Source organism: Corvus moneduloides, chromosome 1 (assembly GCF_009650955.1).
Source record: "Corvus moneduloides isolate bCorMon1 chromosome 1, bCorMon1.pri, whole genome shotgun sequence".
In the NCBI taxonomy this organism is placed as follows: domain Eukaryota; kingdom Metazoa; phylum Chordata; class Aves; order Passeriformes; family Corvidae; genus Corvus; species Corvus moneduloides.
In genome coordinates, this window is record NC_045476.1 from 30,498,423 (window position 1) to 30,521,720 (window position 23,298).

The 23,298-nt window shown below is 41.0% G+C and overlaps 2 protein-coding genes across 6 annotated transcripts in view; one reads left to right on the plus strand and one right to left on the minus strand.

Moving 5' to 3' along the window:
- The first annotated feature begins 444 nt into the window (after positions 1-444).
- On the plus strand, positions 445-3,941 carry SEC61G (SEC61 translocon subunit gamma). 2 transcript variants are annotated; one of them, XM_032104132.1, is made up of 4 exons: positions 445-546; positions 1,250-1,349; positions 2,333-2,435; positions 3,269-3,941. In XM_032104132.1, exons 2-4 carry the CDS (start codon positions 1,256-1,258, stop codon positions 3,276-3,278), a joined length of 207 nt encoding a protein of 68 aa, XP_031960023.1. In that variant the 5' UTR covers positions 445-546; positions 1,250-1,255; the 3' UTR covers positions 3,279-3,941. The 2 variants fall into 2 exon arrangements, with proteins under 2 accessions (XP_031960023.1, XP_031960014.1); XM_032104123.1 differs by lacking the exon at positions 445-546 and having other exon boundaries at positions 1,232-1,349.
- Positions 3,942-4,706: 765 nt separating this feature from the next.
- Positions 4,707-23,298, minus strand: part of TPK1 (thiamin pyrophosphokinase 1) — a 315,027-nt gene continuing 296,435 nt past the window's right edge. For 3 of the 4 annotated variants that reach the window (XM_032104083.1, XM_032104065.1, XM_032104093.1), the window contains one exon: positions 4,707-4,990. In XM_032104083.1, the coding sequence (XP_031959974.1) occupies positions 4,872-4,990 (119 nt within the window). In that variant the 3' untranslated portion in view covers positions 4,707-4,871. Of the gene's footprint in view, positions 4,991-14,802; positions 14,885-23,298 lie in introns of all 4 variants that reach the window. The other variant, XM_032104075.1, reaches the window with a different exon arrangement.

The window sequence follows — 23,298 nt, forward strand, 5'->3', positions numbered from 1 at the left end:
GAGGTCACCGAGTCCAACCTACGACCGAACACCACCTTGCCAACCAGACCATGGCACTGAGTGCCACGCCCAGTCTTTCCTTAAGCACCTTCAGGGACAGCGACTCCACCAGCTCCCTGGGCATTCCAGTATCTAATCACCCTTTCTGTGAGGAAATTCCTCCTAATGTCCAGCCTAAGCCTCCCCTGGCGCAGCTTGAGACTGCGCTCTCTCGTCTCCTGTCGCTGTTCGCCTGGAAGAACAGTGGCGCCCTCCTCCCTTTATTTCCCGCTAGGAGCCTCTTGCATCCCAAGGCTCCAAGGGCATGGAAAGCAAAGGCGCTGTCAGAGGCCGCAGAGGCGCTGCCGGGGCGCATCGGCCCTCACGGCTGCGCTCACCCCGCCAGCGAGGCGGGACGAGCCACAGGCCCCGGAACCCGGAAGAGAAAGAAAAAGCCAAGTAAAACCCCGCCCCCCAAAACCTTCCTTTTCCCCTCAAAACCCGCCCCGCCCGCCGCGGTGACGTCACGCCCTCCGCCGCTTAGTGCGACGTGTCCCTCGGCCGGCGGTGAGGGTGGTGGGGCCGTCCGGGTGTCCCCCGGCCCCGGGGATCAGGGATGGGGGCTGGGCAGCGCCCGGCGGCCAGGGATACGGGCATCGGAGGGACTGAGGCGGCCACGGGGGCCTCGGCCGTAGCGAGGGGGAAGGGAGTCGCTGGGGACGCGGGAGGGGCCGGCACCCTACCGGGAGCCTCGTACCAGGGGGTCCGTATGGATTAATGGGAGCAAATCCCTCCAGTGGGTGTCCCGCGTGCGGTGGCAATGCTGGCATACGCCTATTGTGAGAATAAGGCTCGGCCACAGCATTCCCTCCGTGCTCGCCAGCCCCCCGGCAGCTTTTAGCGTGGGGGTCTCCTGAAACCGGCGACTTTTGTCTGTTTAGACGCCTCTGGTGGCGTTCTCAGAAACACGGAGTAGGACATAAGCTGAAAGCCAAACTCTGATGGAGCTGTTGTTTTCCTTTTCTGTGTTGAAAGGCAGAATTTTCCATATTTTTTTCTTTTGCAGTCAGAAATAGGCCGTCATGGTTATGTACTGATATAGTGTCTTCATTTCCTGCAAAGTGGAAGTATTTTAGGTTGGAATATGACACTTTAAATTATCTTAAGCTTTTAAGAAATTTTGTAGGTAACTGCTACTTCTCTAATTAAAAAAATCTGTTTTTCAGTATGTATGTGGACCCATCAATGCTAAATGTGTTCATCTTTGCAGGCAATCATGGATCAGGTAATGCAATTTGTGGAACCCAGCCGTCAGTTTGTAAAAGACTCCATACGACTTGTTAAGAGATGCACCAAGCCTGACAGGAAAGGTAAAGCACACAGTTAAACCAGAACACAATCCTTACTTCATCCTGTGTCTTAGCACGTGTCTTTCCACACGTCACTTCTGTTGATTCATTTGCTGTGGATGTTTCTCAGCTGCCAATATGGGATTTAAACTTGAGCTTTAGTCATCTAAACGTCAACGGGTTTATGGTTCTGGCTGCAATTAACTTGAACGTGTTCTTTTCTGGTATGTACGTAGGCATTTGAGTGGTACTAAAACTCACCTTAGGAGAGAGGTTAAATAGCTGAAATTCAGTGCTCAACAGTTGTCAGTCATTGCCTGATTGGGACAGGAACAATTTTGTTGTTGCGAGTATGGAAGATGAGGTTTTGGACTAGAGAGGCCCTGGAGAGAAGCTGTAACTATAACCAGAATGCAGGTGGTCCTCCTTACTGATAGTTACAGTGCTCAGCGTGAACAGGCCTGTGACTTAAGTTTGCTGGCAACTTTTGAGATCTGTAAGGAACTTCATTCCTTGTCAGATTGGCAGGTTCTGAGGGGCTGTTGACCTTCTTAGTCAACTTCATGGTTGCTGTCCTAAAATAATTGAAAATATCCAAGTACTCGATTTTTGCGGAGACTTACGGTGCTGTCCTCCTGTGATAGACATAAATGCAGATTCTTCCATTTTCGATGCTGCATTAGGGATTACTTTCAGGGCTTGTAGGGATATAAAGGAAAGATAATGGAATAAATGTTCCATGAATTGTCATTGTGGGTATTTCTGATTCTGCTTATTTAAAGATTGTGATCGGCCATTCTTTGTGGAAATCTGCATCTTCTGTCTGAAAATCTCATCTGTCTTCTGAAAAAGTGGATTTGTTTCTCATTGTCTGTGCAAGTTTTCAGGTGTTTCCAGTGTTAACATGGTTAAAGAGAGATCTCTCCTTTGGTCACTGCAGTGCACATCTGTATGCCATACATGAGATTTCCTGACAAATTTTTTTTTGTTTTGTTTTTTTGCAGAGTTCCAGAAGATTGCCATGGCAACAGCAATAGGCTTTGCAATAATGGGATTTATTGGTTTCTTTGTCAAATTGATCCACATCCCAATCAACAATATAATTGTGTAAGTGAATATGACCTTCGATTTCACTAAATTTTTACCTGTTCAGTTTTAAGCATTAGTGAGCCCTACAGGACCCATGTTGCTGTAGTGTCTGTGCATTTCACGTGCTAGTGTAATATGACAAGTATTACTTGATTCAAAGGACTTTATGAACAAGTAGGTTGTTAATTCAGCATGCTGCAAAGTATTAGATCCATAGTTCTTAAGGTTTTTTCTGAGTATTCTGCTTCAAAACTGAACATCAGATATTTTGATTTCCAGTTCCTCAGTGTATGTTTGACCACAGAACATTTATCATTTTGGATCTTATATAATCTTACTGTTTCCAGTTTACAATTTGGGTATCCAAAGTAAATGGATGGATAGTAAGGTAAAGAAAACTGAGTGGGTGTGCTGTAGGATGACAGGGCACAAAACAAAGTTGGTCTTGTTTCATTTACTGAGTGCTAGATATGTTTGAAACTTTGTTTTATGTGTAACTGCATCCTGTAAAATCCCTTTTGGAATGAATGTTACTTCATGAAAAACTTGAACTTCAAGTTGACTGGCACCATGGTACTGACATAGTAACAGTACCAACTCCTCATATTCTCCAGAGCTGATATGATCCCCTCTCTAGCACTATAAGAGGTTAAAGACCATTCTGTGTCCATGATGTGTGACTGGCTTATACCTGTAAGAGTGCTCATTGAGGCAAGGAGTGTTTGAAAATGGGAGATAAGCTGTAATGGTTGTCCTAACAAGGCAGTGGTGGGAGCATAAGTTAAGACTTCAGGTGGAATCACTTGGTCACACTTCATTAATTGAAACTGATTACTTTGTTCTCTCAACAGAGGTGGCTGAACATTCATCATGAAGAAGAAGACAGTTGTGACACCTGCAGCAATGATTTCCCAGCTTTAATTTGTTTGATATTAAACAAGCTCAGTTTGGGTTTTCAAACATTCTTGTCATTGTATTTCTGTTTTAAAGTGTATGCAATCATACCTGTCTACAGGCTTTTTTATTCTTTTTTGTAATAGTAGTTGTGTGTTTTACTTGTTTTGTTACTTCTTTTAACGGTAGTAGAATCATTCAGGTGGGAATGAAGGCTGGAAGATCTTTAGGCCAATGTCCTGCTCAGAGCTGGGTCAGTGTTGCATTCTAATGAGGTTGCTTAAGGTTTTGTCCAGTCAAATACTGAAAGCTTCCAAGGGGGACAGCTGTATGACCTCTGTTCAGGAGCTGTTTACAAAGCAGTAAATTAAGCTTTGGAACAACATCTTCCTAGCAAAAGCAGACAGCAAGAAAACAGCATTTCTGTATCCTTTCAAGTGGTGATGTAAAAGTGTATGGGAATTCTTGTCACTAATTTCTGGAATCACCATAATTATCACGAATTCCTTTCTGCATTTGGAAGTCCTGCTAGGTTATAGTATGTACTTGACATGAAAACAACTCTTATCAAGTAAAGAAGTTGCATTGCCAGTCCTTATTCTGATGGCATAATTAAAAACCCAAACATAATTGATTACTGAGATGTACCATTTGAAGATAATTTTAGGGTCAGACACACTAAGCAGTCCTTTAGCAAATCCACAACTTGATCATACTCTTGGATAGGCTATACACCCATTTTGGATCCTGTTCTGTACATAGAATTATAAAGCCCTCTGCATGTTGACCTGGAAGTTTCCATTATTTTAAATGATTGCATATTTTGATTTTAAGAACTAAGCCTGCAAAAACTCTGGTAGATGCAATGCTCTTCCTCCTCAGATTGAGATTAAGACATTTAATTCACTCAAAAAATGTTACTGTAAGCATTTGGTATTTGTAGAAGGTACAATGGTACTTCTATTACAGATTTTAAAAGCACTTAATACTGGGAAATCTGATACTGCTATTACAGCAAAACTGAAGCTTCTTCACTACACTAACTTGCTTCCTAAGTAGAAAAGTTCAATTATTACTCTCCTTGAGAAATCTTCACCAGCACCTACATATGTTACAAACCAGGACAGAAAAATGAGATCAGTTAATCTTGGTGCTATCACCTTGTAATACAGTTATACTGTATGCAGCTGGGTACTGCATTTCCTTTTGGCAAGAGGGAAAAAAGATAGTTCAGTATTGGAATAAAATACTTTGTAAAAGTAACCTGAACTAGCCAGATAAGCAGCAGTGGTTTCTTTACATTCATTTCTGTTTGTGGTTGTACTGAGTGGCTGCTCATGCATCTTCTGATTAAGTAGTGTGATTTACCAGAATGAAGTACTCTATTACTGCAAGTAATTTTGATTCAATCTCAAGTGACTTTTATTTCAGACTTGTTTTCCATTCAATACAGAAAATCATTGCCTGCTTATATCTTGCAACAGCTTTACCATCTTAATTCAGTGAAATTTTGTAGTAATTTGAGTTGTGTCAGATCAGGAAATGCAGCTGTAGCTGATCTTATCTCTTGATAGCCATTGTCCACAGCAAAGGTTTGTCTGTCTCAATGGTCACAGTCCCGGAGTTGTCATAGGTGTTGGAAGTACTGACGAGTGTTCCAAACTTCAGCACCTGGTTAGCTGTGAAAAATAAGGAAGAGATTGAGTGGGTCTCTGCCACATGAGTGCATTTGTTTCAAAAGGCCACTGCTCCCACAAAGAACAAAAGAGTAGCTGATTAAATATAACCCAGATAAACATAATCTAGTTAGAAAGCTTGTATGAGATTTTTCAATGACCTGTAGAGGCAATAAATTAATCCCCAGATTAAAATTTTGAGTTTACAGGACATTATTACAAAAGCAGTTTGTCAGGTAGTCCTCAGAGTTTCACATCTGGAAATTTGTATTTCGTTAGGATCAGTTCAAGTACTAGTCCTAGAAAAGGTATTTAAAGTAAAACAAAGAGTATCTTACTGTAGTTCCAAAGTTGGGATTTGCTTTAGCTCAGCAACAAGCCTATAATCTTCTAAAACGTGAACGGTTCTAGAGCAAAGGCCCCAGTTAAAAGTGGTATTATTTAACAACCTTGAATTAAGGAACTTGCATCTTTTCTTCTGTTGCATACCTAGTGAGGTAGGTGTTCATGTACATTAGAAACCAAGTGGCATTACTCTAACAAATACCAAAGCATGCAGTTCTAAGTTTTACCTTTCATTTCTTCTCTTTTTGAGATAGCATCATTTGCATGTTGCAGACATACCAACTTCCTCAAAGGCACTCTAGAACTACTCAATTCTGTGTTAGTCCTTGCTCATAGAAAGGTTCAGAGTAAGAACTCTAATACAACCCTTTGCTTTAGCCTGTAAAACGAGCCAAATGACAGCTCTTACTCACTGGCACCTCAGAAAAACATCTCCATGGGGATACAAGGAGAGCTGCAGCTGGGCAGAATTGTTCAGGAAGATAGTAAGTTTCTGTGACCTATCAGAATTGCCAAATCATGCATAAATACCAAAGTAAAAATCCTCTGGATTTGCTACTGAGTGACCCACTGCAAAGGGAGATCTCCTTGTGATCAAAAGGAGTGCAGAACAACTTGGTAAGCTCTATTCTGTGATTTTTACGGGAGACGCATTTTCTAGTGTTGGATATGAATGCTGGCTATAGTAAACTTGGGTGTAGCGCATCACTATAATGCACGTTACCCTGTCTACCCCTTGCTGGAAGCTGCACAGGAGGAGCTGATCTCGCCAGGCTCTATGGCTTTATAAGGAAGGACAGTTGGACAAAAGTCAGGACGTAGCTCAGTGTCTCTTCTGCCAAATTGTGCTTGCTGCTACTTATTCCTGCTCCTATGCTTGTTATTAGCTTGACGTGAACTGACGAGGAGGTTTCAGCTGCAAGATGAATTTGTTGGAATGAGAGAGTAATACCCAAATTTCACTACTGCAAATGGAAGAGTCCTGCAATGTGAAGTTCTGGAGCTGGGAGCATAACTGCAATGCAGTGCAGAAATTCAGCAAAGAGAAGAAAGAAAGTACTACTGTACTAGATCAATTGTTTACCTAAAATAAAGGTGCTAGATTCTGTCAGGATGTTTTTGGACACACAACAGTACCAGGCAGGAGGCTCCTAGACAAATGCCACGAATAATGAGTTTTGGTGTTTGCCTTTGGAAGACACAGCCGAGGCCACAGGGGCTATGTCTTGCCAGAAAACACAGATTTCACTGTTTGCAAGTAAACAAGTCATTTAACGCTGGGGTAACACCTGGGTAGAGTTCCCTGTGTAAAAATACTCCCGAAATACTGTGTTAAGTGCTGAGGTCAAGTTATGAATGTTTCTAGCCAGTTTTAAGTAGGAAAGAACCTTAAATACTTTAAAACATTTGTTGACACACAAATTACCTTCTTTTGGTTACTATATATTGAAACTTGAAGGGGGTGGGGAGGAAGAACTTTGGTGATGAGCTGCTGTATAAACCCACTCATTTAGTATAATTTATTGCTTCTTGCTCAAGACTCAGAATAATACTTAATGTTTCACAGCTTTGCATATAAAATAATGGCTCTGCAGAAGGCAAGAATTAACAACAACATGGCAGCTTAATGAAACAAAATCTAAAGCCGTATTTCATAGTGCATAAAATCAAGTGAAAACGAGAGCCTTTTCTCCCCCTTTCAATAGAGAATTCTTGCCCACTAGATGGAGCCTTTAATCTTTCTCTACCAGGTTTTCTGCTGCGCAAGGACCACAGTTTGAAATGCTGAAATGAAAAAAAGGCAAAAAACTATAAAACAGTACTGCTGATTCACGTGGCTCAAATGGACCAATTCCAAGCACTTGGTTTCACAACCAGCCAACATTTCAACTATCATAATTAAAAATGCATGTTTTCCATTCAATAAATGAACAGTAATTAATGTGAAAAACTAGGTTTGAGCCAGTAAAGGAAGTAAGAGGATGTGCATACCTACCGCTGCTAGGCAAACTTCCTGCTGTGTCCTGCATTCTGATGGAAGTTTACAAGGTCAAAGAAGTGGGAAGTTTCATCAGTTCATACCTGATCCAATCCCTTTCTTAAAAATTAATTTCAGTCTTATTTGTTAAGTCCTAGAAAGAATTTATGTCTTGGGAAAAAACCCCTATTACAACACCCATTTTCGCTATTGAGATTACTTTTCAAGAAACACATTCCAAAGAAAACCACCTTTTTATTTTCTAATATTTAGTATTTATAGCTTTGCTGTAATTGGGTACCAAATCAAATTTTAATAAAGGACTCCACATTGTGATTTAAAAAAAAAATCTAAATCTCAAAACCCCTGGAAATTTTATAATTTTCTAATTAAAAGAAATCTTATTTTGGATTACTGAAAGTTTTCTTTTTGACCAATAGTAGTCTCTTGTTTTTTGTGAGAACTTTAAAGAGTTGATTTGGATAAACCCATAAGTGATTCACTGAAATACCCCCCAGCATTAGAAGTTTTGTTTAGTGCTTTGGTTCCAATCAAACTGTGTTTACTGATAATGGACAGTTGATGAGAAAAATACTCTACTCAGCTCCTCCATTGTAGCTCTACTATTTTCTCATTACTCTCCATCTATAAAGTCAGCAAGGACTTCAATACTAAAACCAAATGCTGTTCCTGCATTTTTTGGGGGGGAGAAAAAAACCCCACCAACTTCCTCCTCCCCCACCCAAAGTCCCCACCCAACAAAATCTATCATGAGACAGTTTTTTATGGTGTGCCCTATGTTCTTATCAGTAACAAATTTATGTCTGATGGATTGCAGCATACCACTAATTCAGACCTAAACATGGGCAGGGAGAGGACTGATTCTGATGAGGTAATGGAGGAATGTTCTTCTAGCAGTTTTTGTTTTGTTTGATGGTGTTTCAATCTGCCAGGGTTTGAGAATGTTGGACAAAATTTAAGAGAAGAAAACTGAGGGCATGTAGGTGAGCCTCCCAAAGGAGCATAATCACAAAGATCATTACTTCTTAGACATCTGTTTTGCTGACCAAATTATATCACATAAGAGGTCTCAGTAACCCCTAAGACTGGCAATTTACAATATTTTATTGCTCTTATTCTGGTAATTTAAAAAAAAGATACAAACTCTAGGATTTATATGTGGAAAACGTTAATCTCAGAGTTAAAATTTTGAAAATTCATGAATCTTATGGTTGCAAGAACAACATTTAGAAATGTTAACAAAATGCACCCTATAGGTAATTAAGTCATATAAATAATCAAAAACCCCAAACCTAAAAATTTATTTTAAAATTTCATCATACTAATCATAGTACTTCTACCATAGTAGGGAGTTATTTTTGAGTAGATGGTACTGAAAGTGAGACCTAAGCCTTGCTTGCAGTCCTTGTGCTGCCAGCTTTCAGCCTGGAAACTGAGAAATAGTGTAGCCTATTTATAAGGAGATTGGATATCATCACGTTAGGTGCTGCAAAAACACTCTCAAGATCAGGTAATTCCTCTTAATGACTGTATTCATGATCTAGTAAATTTATAAGCATCATTTCTATGTTCCATTGTACTATTTAGGACACTTAAAGTTCAGTTCAGAGAAGAGAGCTTATCTATCTGTCTATCTAAAAAAATGTATCAATCAAGGTTTCATGTACATCTTGTAAGATGCACTTACGCAGTGCTTGAGGGAGGCATATACAGAGAAAAACTTCATCCTAAACTTGTCATATATGGCAAAAACAAATCATGTCAGGGTCTCACTACTGTTACCTGAAATGACTGTGGACAAAACACTGTCATGTTAAGCATGTCCCACATAGACACTATGATACTTATGCTATGCTTCCTTTTCTCAACTGCGTCTCAATTACTTCCTGAAATATGTAAAGTCACACCTTGCTGGTTTCCACCACTGAAAATAGAAATCAGGAAAGGAATACAAGCAGATTGCCACTGCTGGCATGGATGTGTGGAATATCAAAATAATTAATTATTAATTAAAAGCCATATTATAGTGGATATAATCCTCTTCCCACTAAGCAAATGCTGCATCAAAATGATAGAAAATTAAGATCAATAAGCTGAAACACAAGCTAAAGTGAAATATTGAATCACCATTTGGTATCCTATTACAGTTTATCTGGAGAGGATTTCCCTGAAGTTCTGTGTTAGGAGCAAAAATCTGCATTTAAATGGAGATACATTAGTAATGCATGAGCTAGCACTTTGCAGGTCACCCTGTGTCTGCAGAACAGCAGCATTAATTTTGCTATTTAAAAATAAAAAACCCAAGTAGTTTGTAGACTGATTTTCCTTTCATTCCTCCTAGGTTTACACTTGTGGTTAGACTGACTTCACTGGAGTTAATCTTGATTTACACTGATGGATACAAAGGAAAAATTGGGTGCTTGATCTCTGTGCAGTGGGAACTGCAAAACTGGAAGTTGCAAATAACAGTAATTTACAATAAAACACGAACTATTTTCAATACTGATACAACAGAAGTACCATGAAGGCTTGCTGAGTCTGCCTGGTACTGCACAGATTCCCTCAGGGTCAAGGAGAGTTTTGAATGAGCAGAAATTGCATTGGGCATTTTTTATAACTATTGTAACTTTGGGTACCTGGTTTTGTGGCACAGAACAATGGTTTTATAATCTCAGTGTATTCATACAAGTAGACTCAAGAAAGCATTGAGAGGATATGGGAGGAAGGGGGCCCAGCAGGCAGGGCCAGGTGGCTTTTCCACCAGTTCAGGTGCTGGCAAAGACTCTTGGCCAGGGCTCTGCAACACAGGCTGCCTGGTCTCACACCAGAGGGGATTTAGGAGGTGACAACAAAGCTTTAAAGGCTGTCAAAGCTTCACATTTCATTTAAAAAGAGAAAAAAATATATTAACAGAACTGTGTGTTCTACCCTGGATAGAAACCACCCATATTGAGAGAACCTTCAGAAATGCAAATGGATGTCAGAAGTTTTCAAATTTATTTCCAGCACGCAATTTTTTTTCCACATATTTTTTCCAGCTTTGTAATCATGGTGATACTGTAAGAATAGCTTGAAGTCCTCCTGTCACATCACCTGCTTGGTGGCAATTTAAAATGATAAGCTGATAAAAATGATACTAAGAAAGACTGCTTTCTACACCAAGGTCTCTGCTGCTCCTACTGCTTCAGCAAGATCAACAAGAATCATTAACTGTGAGGAGTTTCTACAGCATCATTTTAGCACCACCACCAAGATGTGCTTCCGTGTTTGTTCAAAATCACTTTAGCATCTTAATTAAAGTGGCCTGGAAAGTTAGACAAGGAAACTCTACATACTGCTTTCAGTAGTATCTTTCTGGTCTAGATGTGATAAAGTTGTAATAGGAGTGATCTAGCAGAAATATAAAGTAAGTCAGGGAAATAGCTGTCTGGGAGACTCTTTCACTAAGCTAAAGGCCAAGCCAGGCTTACGAAGGAATTTTAAGAACTGAGTTTAGCCAGTAAGAAGCAGGGTGTTTACTTAATTTTTGATGCTTTCCACTAAGTTTGTATAATGTTTCTCAAACTACTTACAACTCTGAGGTGCTGTACAGGTGACAGGTACTATTAATAATAGTGTTAGAGCACTGAAGAAACAGCTGCAGAAATAAAATGTAGCTTCAGTTTGACAGTCACTGTTGTAAAGATTTTGCATATAAGCTAGACAAAATAACTTGTTGCTATTTTGGTCTGTCTCTACTTCACGTAGTGAGATGAACACTATTCTCGTGAGAAAAAGGGCAAGAGTAATACTGAGATGCATCAGCTAATGAGTTGTCTTACTGTTAACTCGTCCATAAGACACCACATAGCACACATCATCCTATTATGCTGTCATGCTTTAGAGGCATTACTTAGTCACAAAAGCTGAGGATGGCAATCTAGTGCAACACTGAAACCTGAGATTAGCTAAAAACAATGGTGTTCTGTCACAGCACTTAGGTCTGAAGCTCTGGTTTGACATGACAGCCAAGAACCTAAAAATACTTGCTATTTTGAAAGCTGCTACACTGTCAAGTTGATATGATGCATCTAGAGGTCAAATCTACTGAATTTGTTGGAGACAGGTATCCAAATGATCCTAGCAATTGACCACAGAGTGCTGCAGAAAGGAGTGAAATTCCCCCTATATTCCTCATGATTAGGCTGCTGGAGACAGGGAAGAGAGATAGGAAGAAGAAGGAGAGGGAATCTTTTCCTCACCCAAACCTCAGGGCTGGATGACTACATCCATGTACTCAGGCTTCGAACAACTTAGCACCAGAAAGCTTTTCAACACAACCAGATCCAGGACTGACTAAGATCAACAATTCACCTCTAGCTACAGTAATTTTCCAGCACTTCACATAAAAATTAAAAAAGCCCCTCTCACAAACCCCTATATATCCTTCAACAGATTTTAAAGTATGATATTAGTTAACCAGAGCACAATGCTAATTATTTTCCTCTTCTATTCTTTGGACTTCTGATAAATCCTGTCACATTCAGATTAATATATTCGTAAGAAGAAGCAGTAAAAGAGGATTTTAAAACACATTAATAATACAAGTTTTTCAGCTTCTGTATGCATACCATTGTTCCCATCGTTTGCAAATATGTGCAAACACAATGATTATTTCTGTATCAATCAAACTGGGCCTGTAGGTGAAATACTGGTATATGGATATTTGCTCAGTAAATACCTACACAGGTTGGGAGAAATGGGGATTTCATTCACCTGCTCCATGGAGGAGAAGAGCAGCAATGCCATAAATAATTCACAACAGTCTTGGCCAACTACTTATATTGCCTACTGCTGTGTAGGAAGAGTCCCCAACAACAAGTCTCCCAAGAATTTAGCACTTCTCTGCTTTCTATGATGGGGATATGATTTTCCTAAGGGAGTTGATCTAAAGCCAGTTCCTAGCCAGCCCTGAAAACCAAAGGAACAGGCTGTCTTCTTGCTGCTGCTGCCAGCACTACCTCAGCACCATATCCAGAGTCCTGTTCTGCTGCACATGTTGCTCAACACTGGGCTTCATTGCCAAAATTAAATTAAATGTGATTTGACAAAGCTCTGTAAAGGCTCAGTCCTTGACTCCAGTGTGCAAAGTTACACTAGCAGGGACCAAAGTAGATCTTCTGAATGCTGGGAAGGTGTATTGGGTTTGCGTGGCCAGGTTTTGGTAGCGGGGGGGCTACAGGGGTGAATTCTCTGTGAGAAGCTGCTGGAAGCTTCTTCTGTGTCCGGCACAGCCAATGCTAGCCAGCTGCAGGATGGATCCACCGCTGGCCAAGGCTGAGCCAACCAGAAATGATGGCAACATCCCTGTGATAACAGATTTAAGAAAGGTAAAAGAAAGTTATTGTGCAGATATAATTGCAGTCAGAGAGGAATGAGAATATGTGTGAGGAGCAACTCTGCAGACACCAAGGTCAGTGGAGAAGGAGGAGGTGCTCCAGGTGCTGGAGCTGAGATTCCTCTGCAGGCCGTGGTACAGACCATGGTGAGGCAGCTGTGCCCCCGCAGCCCATGAAGGTCCGTGGGTACACAGAGATCCACCTGCAGCCCATGGATGAGTCCCACGCCAGAGCAGGTAGATGACCAAAAGAGGCTGTGAACCTGGGGGAAGCCCATGGTGGAACAGGCTCCTGGCAGGGACCTGTGGACCCATGAAGAGTGGAGCCCATGCTGGAGCAGGTTTCCTGATAGGACTTGTGACTCTGTGGGGATCCCACGCTAAAGCAGTGTGTCCTCGAAGGACTGCACCCTGTGGACAGGGACCCATGCTAGGGCAGTTTGTGAAGAACGGAACGGTAGCCTGTGGGATGGACTCTCACTGGAGAAGTTCGTGGAGGACTGTCTCCTATGGGAAGGACCCCAGCTGGAGCAGGGGAAGGACTCCTCTACCTGAGCAGTGGCAAAAACAACTTGTGATGAACTGACCATAACTGCCATTCCCTGTCTCCCTGTGCCACTGATGGGGATGAAGTAGAGCCCAAGAAGGATGGAGGGGTGAAGGGGAACAGTGTTTTTAAGATTTATGTTACTTCTCAATATCCTGCTCTGATTTTTTTAGTAATAGACTAAATTAATATCCCCAAGTTTAGTCTGTTTTGCCCATGATGGTAATCAGTGAGTGTTATCTCCTGGTCCTTATCTCAACTCATGCACCTTTCACTATATTTTCTCTCCCCAGTCCAGGTGTGGATGGGAATGATAGAGAGGCTTTAGTGGGCACCTGGCATCCAGCCAGTATCAACCCACCACAGAAAGGTTCAACATATTGCATATTAAAACCCTTCCCCTGCTAAGTCCAGACCCCACAAGAACTGACCTAGTTCACAGCTGCTCCATTCAGACTCCTGTGTGGCCCCCAGGAGCCCCACACTCTCTTGATCACCACGAGTTACTTGCTCCAAGACCACAATCAAGCTGCCAGACCAGACAGACAGTTAAACTGTGCCAGAATGGTGGATCTGGTGCTCAAAGAGCTCCTCTGACCACAAGGAAGCAAACAGCTGCCTTCACCTCTGAGCAATGGTCAGGGTGCGAAAAAAGGTAAGTGCCCTGTCACGCCAAATCCCAGGACAGCTGTTTGCGTGATGGCTTGCAGAGGGCAAGGGCATCGCCAGGCTTGAAAGCAAGCTGCAGCCCCTCTGAGCTGCCAGCACAAATAACAAACTTCAATCAAATTAAATCCCTGACAAACATTTTTATTATGCAAGCTTTAATGGTGAACGGCACCATTTCCTAACAGAGTTTTATGTAAATACGGTATTACATTTACACAAAAAATGAAGAGAACAAACCAGAATATTCATCCTTATGCACAAAATGCACCATTAATAAAGCAGCTGTGCTTTTGTCTAAAACGTTTCTCTGGAAGGAGGTAATTATTATTTTAAAAACCCACACTGATCTGCTTTTGACAGCTCACAAGGTACATGTTCATCTACTTGCTCTCTCTGACAGCTGATCGGTTCTAGGCACACATAGCTAACTAATAAAGACTATTACACTTCTGATAGAAAAGTAATTCCATTTATCTTTACCCTTCCTAGCAGCACTGCTTCCTTTCACAGTGTTGGGGTTGGATGCTGTAAGAGGTTTCTAAAATGTGATTATTTTTACCCCTACTATTGCTGTGCATTACTTAGAATTTTACTTTGCTCTGCTTTCTTGAGAAAAAACAATTAGACACAGATTGCATCACCCTGAGGATGAAGCAAAAGCAATTATTTCTGTTACAAAATGTCCCCCTAGATCTGCATGTGAACAACTAAGCTTTTTGATTTTTAATTTTATTACTTTGTCTTTCTGTTAACAAATAATTAATATAATTACTAACACCCTATGTACCTCTAATGTCTATACTATTTCAATTATAAAGCCATTACTGCTGCTTATTAATTCTATTCCATTTATCTTCAAACTTGCATCTTAAACTTACAGCATTTGTTGACATTCATGGAAATATGGCTCCTCCAAACTCACTCCAAACCGGAGTCCAGCGCAGTTTATGTGTTGCAACCCTTGAGACAGAACATGAGATTCAACAGGAGACTGCAAGCTACACTGTTTATAGTTCAGAGAAACTCAATTGGATTAGATGGCTCTCCATGTCCTCCAAAAAATAAAGGATTGCTTTTGAAACAGTGCTGCCCATTGCATCTTTCAATCTTCTTTCTTTCAAAGCTTTAAAGCCAACCTTTTTGAAAAAAATCCAACAAAAATGTAACTTATGACACAGCACAGTCTATTTTAGCTAGTATTACCCACTTCTTCCACTTCACACAGCATTAGAGCCCTTTGCTTCAGGAAGGCCATGGGAGTGGTATCTGCCATGTATATGAATCAGTAAGTCATTGCATACTGCTCATTTAATGTTCCTGGCTGTTTGCTTTTACAGTTGTTTTTTTTGGGGATGCAAGGTTAAGATTTGTTATTGATGCTGCTGAATACAAACAGCTCCTATATAATGTTTGTCCCCAAAATGAAAAAAGAGATTTGTCATTAGAGGCAAGTCCTAAGTCTCACTGACTGTCAAAAACTTCACTCAAGTGGAAAACTCGCTACTGAGAATCTGTTAGTTGGCTGTGCACTCCCAAAAAAAATCTGATTGATTTCCTGTAATGATTTCCGATATGAACAGTGCTCTTCGTATTGGTGTGCTTCCTCCTCCTGACCTGAAAAGCCTTTTTAGCCCTGCCCCCCACCTTCTTCTCCCCTCTGCAAACTGGCTCGGCTACCCATCCCTTACATTCAGAAAACGTGCCATGCACTTCCAGGCCCCCTGCAAGGATTCAGTGACTTGGGGGATCTTTTCTTTGGCTTCTTCTTCTCTAGGGAGCAGTGCCCCAGCAGGGCTGTAGTGAGCTTTCTGCCCAGGCTGAGAGAAAGGAAAGGCTTCTGTATTAATCACACAATGCCGTGTCAGGCACTGCCCAGGCCAGGTGGTGTAAGCCCTTGGACCTAAAATGCAGAGGCCGAATACAGCACTAAATTAATGTAGTGCTACATGGTGCAGTCAAAGCCATTAAAGTTTTAGGAGTGCAATTGATTATATGTAGCTCAACTTTCAAACACACCGGTCAAGACGGATTGCAACAGTCATGCCACAGCACAGTGATGCATGTCAGCAGGCTCTCAGTTTTACTGTACAGAGGACTTGACATTGGCTTTTAACCTACCAATAAACTACCCTAACACACTACAGGAAGGAGGAAGGAAAAGGAACTACAAATCCAACAGTCACATGTAAAATAAAAGACTACATCAACTACACTACAGCTTGTCTGCTGCCAACAGCACTTGGTGTTAAAAGAACATGATGGCTGCAATTGCCAAGAAAAGAAATACGTCCTCAAACAGCCTATTTTTTAAGCTACAGGGAGCTTCCATTAAGTAAATCTGCCTTTAGCCTGGAATGTTCCTTACCTAACCTGAAATTACTGTCATCTTCAAACCTTTGTAATTCCTCACTGATTATCAGTGTCTGAGGGGTACTGTAGGAGAAACATTCCTATCAACAGCAAAGAAAGCTACCTTTCTGAATTGTATTTTGAACTCAAAATCCAAGTGGTGAGGCACTGGAACGGGTTGCCCAGAGAAGCTGTGGATGTCCCATCCCTGGAAATGTTCAAGGCCAGGTTGGATGGGGCTTTGAGCAACCTGGTCTAGTGGAAGGTGTCCCTGCCCATGGCATTGGGCTTGAAACTAGATGATCTTTAAGGTCCCTTCCAAACGAAACTGTTCTATGATTCTATGAAATATGATTGTATCTTATTTGACATTGCTTTTCCCATCCTGGCCATTTGTTGTACTCAATATTTTCCTATTTTCCACTCTTTTTTTTTTTTTTTTTTCCGTTTTGCAGCCACTTTACAAAAAATATGATACCTAGCAGAATTTCATTGACATAAACTATTTCACTGATCATTTAAAATCACTAGATATGAAATACTTTTTTTTCCCATATTTTGCAGATATGGAAAATTTTACTGAAAGGAAAATTACCTCAGAGGAAAAGCAAACTTTAAATTACTATTTAAAATTTCTGTTAGTCCTAGAAACAATGCTAGCAGCTTAAATTCCTCCTAAACTGACATCTTCCTTAAAAGTATTGAAAAGGATAAAGAAATAGCATTTCTTCACTGCACTATTCTAAACATCGTACAACACTCAAAAACCACCCCATCTTAGATGTCTATGTGATTACAAAGTAAACAGAAGTACCTAAGAACATAGTGACATATCTGAAGATTAATCCTCAGATATTTCAGCCACAGTAGACACTTTGTAATTAACCAAATGCAGAAGTCTCAAAGCAAGTGAGCCCTATTCCACCTCTTGGAAGATGTGAACATAGGCACATATTCTTCTTAATACCATAATATTAGAAGGATATTGTTACATATCACTACAAGACATTCAGTGACAAGGAAGAAGTTGGTGTTACCCTGAGGTAACCCTCAGAACCTAGAGATGTCTTGTGAAAGCTTTGAACCCAACATGGAGCTTGATGATCTCTGAACAGATACATCTACTTTGTGATTTAAGGCATGGTCTCCTAACAAAAGGCCGTGTCTGTTACAGAATAGGCAGCACTGCTCTTCTAGAAACAGGCAGGCTTGTTTCAAGACCATCACAATAATATCACATGCATGCCCACCACAAGGCAGCCTTCATGAGACCAAGGGAAGCGCTTTCACAATGATGCCCAAAATCAGCCAGGAAGAAAGTCTGGTAACAGCTTAGAGCTTACTGAAGGGTGGATTTAGAAAACAGCAAGTTAAACCCCAACATTTCCAGGAAGAACTGGAGAACCCTGCAAGTTCTGTACAGAACTGATATTGATGAGCCTTGCAGCACTGAGGTCAGGACACAGGCCGAGAGGTTTGTCCTTTCATATGCAAGAGTGGAACCTGGATGATACAAATTTTGAAGGGCTCATTTACCGGTACATAAGCATAAAAGAGACCAACAAAGTGTCATGTTTAAAAGCTGTGAGCAAAAATAGTAGTTATACAACTTCTAATATCATCAGCAGCCAGGGAGATAAATCTCTGCTGCTCTGAAAGGGTACCCATAAATAGCCATAGCATTCTCCAGCAAAGCACAGGACCTTTAAGGAAGGCCAGAATAAGTAAGGAAGAGCAGGAAGCTCTTACTCAATTATACCTGAAGTCAGTCAGCCACGAAGAATGCCTTATACAAGTCCCACACAGAAACTATACTGGAAATGAATGGAGAGGTTTGAAAACAATGCTTCAGAACAGAAAAGTCCCCCAAATCTATCATTTTGGGAGAGGGAAGCAAAACTACCAAAGATTTGACAGTAGAAAAAACATGCCTTGGAAAGCTTGCCTTGCTGTAGCTGTCTAAACTCACTAAGTGCAGCTTGCTCACAGGTAAACACTCCTGTTAAGAAGTTTTGCTCCCTCTCTTGAGACACAGACTTCAGAAGTCAGGGGATGCTGACTGCAACACTGTAATTTGCAGAACACAGAATGGACAATATCACTCATGTAGCATAATGAGCCATTTCCCCCCTCCCTGCTGTGATTAATGGTGTGGACTGGAGGTCTGTTGGCGGAGCTCACACACGATTCTGGCCCTGGAGGCATGGCCTACATAGAGCACCGTGTGAATGCTTGCATTAGAGATTGGCAGGCAGAGGCAGCTCTGGGAGTTCTTTGTTATTGTCCAGCTTACTCTTTCCTGAGCTCCTCCAGCTTGCACAATCTGTGTAGCCTCTAGGAAGGCAGCTTTAGAATTGGCTTACTTGATGGAAAAAGCTGTTCTTCTTGATGCATATGATGCAAAGTAATGTGACAATGATTGACAGCTAGGGGAGGAGAGGAAAATTGAGTTAAGTTGGGTATTGTGTGAAGAAGCAGAAGGGAGAAGGAAAAAAAAGGAAAATTCCTCATTACCACTGCACGTGTACAGTGGGGGAGATAAGAGTTGCTGGGTTTAATAATAATAATCATTATTAAAGTCAGTTAAGTTGACACAAGTTTATAATGGTATATATAAATAGTACCCCAGTGATTACTGGATGTTTTTCTTCAAAACTTAATCTTCCCCAAATACAAAATAATTAATAAGTGTAGGAGTCTGACAGCGTACTCCCCCTTCACATTTGTGAACAGGCTATGTAATGTGAATATAAACCCCAGGGCCTAGTCCGATCTGCACGTCCATTGATACACTGTGCTCCTCACATACACATTTAAGGTGAGTCAGAACTTGCCTGCCAGCTTCTCATTTCCTTCTCCCTTACACTGTGGAGTCAGCTGTAATTTTTAGTGAATGATGAAATTACATTGCGATGTACAAGGCAAAAGTGCACTGATGCTTTTGTGCTTTTTGCATTCGAGCCTGGAAACAGAAGAAAAAGCTGTAATTGATTCCATCAGCCTTTTTCTGTATTGAAAGAAAAGTTAACACCCAGAGAAACTTCCTTCCACTACAAAAATGAACTCAAAATGTGGAGTCTCTCACTTTTTTGGTTTAGGAGATGGTACATGCTCAAGAGACATCCCATCTTAGTTTATATGTTAGTTTATCTTCAGCAGACTGTTAGGTTCTGCACCACGCACAGAAAGCTGAAATCATAGGGGAAAAGAAAAAGAGGGGCAGAAATTATAAAAACTTGAAGACACTTGTGGCAAAACTGGAGATAGCAATATATAACAAAGAGGAAAGAGCTTATCTGAACAAATCCCAGTTGGCTCTTTTTCTTAGTTATGAGTAAAAAGACCCTTTTCTAGAGCTCCAGAAGGCATGCTAGAAATCACTACTCCTTGCTGCTATTTGGAAAGTTTTACAAGTGTCTCATAAGAATATGCCATGCTTGCAGTCAGCCTAAGGGAACTGCCATCATTAGTAAACAGGTTATGCTGTAGTTTTCCTCCTGCTGCATATATGCAAGCAGCTCAGTACAACAAAGTCATAGGAGATAAGATTAGGAAATTACATGCACAGTAGTTGTCTGTCTCTCAATACAGAAACCTTTTCTTCCAGAACAAAAACAAATGGTTTGGTGGGGTTTTTTTTTTTTTTTTGTTTGTTTTGTTTTGTTTTGTTTTTTGGTTGGTTTTTTTTTGTTTAAATCCCAATCTTTAACAGTTACTAATATCAGACCAAATGCGACAGCACACTCACTTTGATGTAGCATTATTATCAGCATTTTAACAAGTTCTGCGTGCAATCATAATGTGCTAAAACACCAAAACATCCCCTCAAAACCTCTTAATTGCTAAGGGGACTAATTTCAGCATCTATCCCTCTGAAAATCCTAGAACTCAAATCTCTGTAATCCAAATCATCTCTGCAAAAGATCTGCAAGTCAAGATGGGTCATGACAGGTCAAACTTTGAATATATTTCCTACTTTGAAACACCTGGTAGGTCTTTCTATCATTCCTTAGGGATATGGGGTTCAAATAGTACAAATCTTCAGGCCAATTGAGTTCATTCACTACCATGTTCAGGGACAACTGCAACTCCAAGACACATGCACACTCATCTTTAGGGTAAATTCATACCTAATTTGGACCTTATCTACTCAGTCTAGTTCACTGTTCATTTCTGCAGGCTACAATTCAGAGAGGAACTAAATCATGTCCTTAAGCTAAGTCCATGACACACTGTTATCATAGAAACCTCAGTACCCAGCCTGTGCTGTACTGAATCGAAGTCCAAAGAATTCCCTTTAAAACTTCTGACCATATAACATGATGGAAAAAAGACAGAGAAATTTGCAACCTCTCACAATAAAATATGGACCCCCCAGTGCCTTTAATTCTTGATTTAAAAAGCTTTACATTTTGGTATGCACACAGAACTCCAAAACCAAACCACCTTTGCTGAGAAAGATCTAGTGTTCATAAACTACTCAATCTTGACACTCTGTGGACTCCTTCATTTTTGTTGCAACTTCGTTATGGAGGAGGAAAGTTTCTTAACTTGTCACATTAAACCAAAATTGGATTGTTTTGACCCTAGTGACAATGAGCCGATTTTAGGAACACATGAAAGTCCCTCTCTACTTTTCAAGAAATAGTATAAGCATGAGTTATCTTTTCCCCAATCTCTCAAACAAATACTCCTTTTCTAGCCATCCACTACTAAAATGAGAGATGTATGCTTAGAAATTCATCCTATGAAGTGTTCAAGACATTCTGATGGCCACAATTTATCTACATAAATTACGGTACTTCACAGCAAAGCTCCTGTCATAAGAAAACACCATATGCCCTAAATTGTCTGCTGCCCTCTCCAATAATCAGCCTACTTTTTAAAATCTAGAGATTTGCTGATAAAGGACACCTCAGTGCATGCAGCGACAAAAAAAATTGAGTTTCATACACATCACTGGAAACGTCCACACACTGCTCTATTAATCTTTAGATTGGGGTCATTTTTCTCTTGAGATGTGGTAATAGAACACTTCAAGAGAAAATGGGGAAGAGCACCCAGACAGGGGCCTGCTGAATACTAAGCAAGTTTGCCTCCTTTCTTCTTGGTTTAATCCTAAAATATATCTAATGGCCAAAGCTGCTGTTTACTCTGTACCAACCAACACTGATGCAGAAGGAGTACAGGATGTTTAGTATCATCAGTCTGCCCCGACATCTCCTCAAGTGCCCTGTGCTTTAAGATCTATAGACCTATGCAGGCACTGCTCCTCTTCTCTCCCTGATCACAACATATTTTGCTGGTTCCAGCATTATCACCCACCTGCCCAAGAGCTCCTCAAATCCCATACCCAACCTGCTTTGCAGTTCTTTTTTTGTTTTCTCTGGGAATCAAAATCTACTCTCTTCTGGAAAAGCACTCTGACCCCTTGTCTTTTCTCCTGTGGAGATTCAGTCTCTAAGTTACAGCACATAGAAAAGACTTTCTCTACCTCATTCCTCAATGTCTCTGGATGAGTATCTGCATGGTACCAGGCCTTGAGCCCCACATTTAGTGTTCTTTTGTTTCAGGACATTTAAAACTGGATGAGTAAAAACATACATGAAAGTGCCTGGGAGTAAATTATGAAGGGAAGTGGCCTCATGTTCTTCAGCACCTTTGCCAGTCTTGATTTTTATAGTATTCTTCCCATGTGTGAAAATTGTGATTACCAGCAGCATATGAAATGCCCACCACTGTGTTTTTGGGCACACTTCTCCATCCACAAAACTGAAATCAGTGGAGTGCCCTTTGTGCTAATCACAGAATCACAGACCAGTGTGAGTTGGAAGGGCCCCAGATGGATCAGTCAAGTCCAGCTCTTAACTGAATGGCCCATATGGGGATTGAGCCCATGACCTTGGTGTTAATTGCACCATGCTTGCACCAAATGACCAAGAGCAAGAGTGTCACGCCTGTGCCTCTGAGGGTACAGTCCTGTATCCTTGGAGGCTCCCTGCTGGATTCCTTCTCTCATCATTTCATTCTGCAGCCAAAGAGATGGTCCACAAGGGTGGAAGAAAAGCACACTGGGCTTCACCACTCCTACTCAGCTGAACTGCCAGTGGGGCAGTGCATTCCCAAGCTACTGTGTGGAATGCTGGCATCCAACCTGCCTCCTAGGATGGCTCAGGAACCCCTGCACAGGGAAGCACAATTCAGTGGTTTAATGACACCACTGCCTGGCATCTCTGCAGTTCCTCCAATATGTCTGCACCTCCAGGGAGCCTCAAAATGAAGCTCTTCTGATGTACTTCTGTCTGCTCATGGTAACTTCAAAACACCTCCTCCTGTATAACACAAAATGCACCAGCAATGCAGAGGTTAAAGGGTTATGTTAGGATTTTCACTGCATCTTTTCACTCCTTCTAAGATATCAATGTAAGATTTTCTGTAATTGCCCATACAAGTTTCCCAGGACACACACAGCTTTTAAACAACTTAATGTCTTAAAAGTTTTAGGCTCTGCATTATCAGCTAGGAAAATCTATGAAAAGGGTGGACACATTTTGAATTTTTTGGGACAATGCAGACTGGACTTTATTGAGAGAGAAGAAAGGTATTTCTATGAGGAGTAGGTTACAATATTACCAGGTAGGCCCATATATAATGGGACTCTATAATACCAACCATTTCTAATATATTCTCTAATGGTCCTGCTCTATGCTCTATTTCAGTCTTGAACCCCTAAATGTCACTTGTCCTGTGAGAGGCTGTTACAGACCCTCATTGATATTAATGACATCTGCTACACACAGCCAGCAAGCCTCCAACATCATGAGACAGTTGGAGCTGTAGAAGGGGAGATGCTTTCATTATGCTTTATCACACACAATGTGAACTTCTGCCTCTCCGCACTCTGGGAACATCACCCCAGTTTCACAGCAGGGATCACTCTTGCTGCTTCTTGCCTTTTAGATGCTACACACCTTATTTTGCAGAACCTTCCCACTCCTTTTCATGGCTTGTACCAGTCTCATAAT

Coding starts and splice junctions, on each gene's coding strand:
- SEC61G (XM_032104123.1), top strand. CDS start 1,232: ATGTGTTCATCTTTGCAGGCAATCATGGATCAGGTAATGCAATTTGTG. Junction 1,350..2,332: donor CACCAAGCCTGACAGGAAAG/GTAAAGCACACA, acceptor GTTTTTTTGCAG/AGTTCCAGAAGATTGCCATG.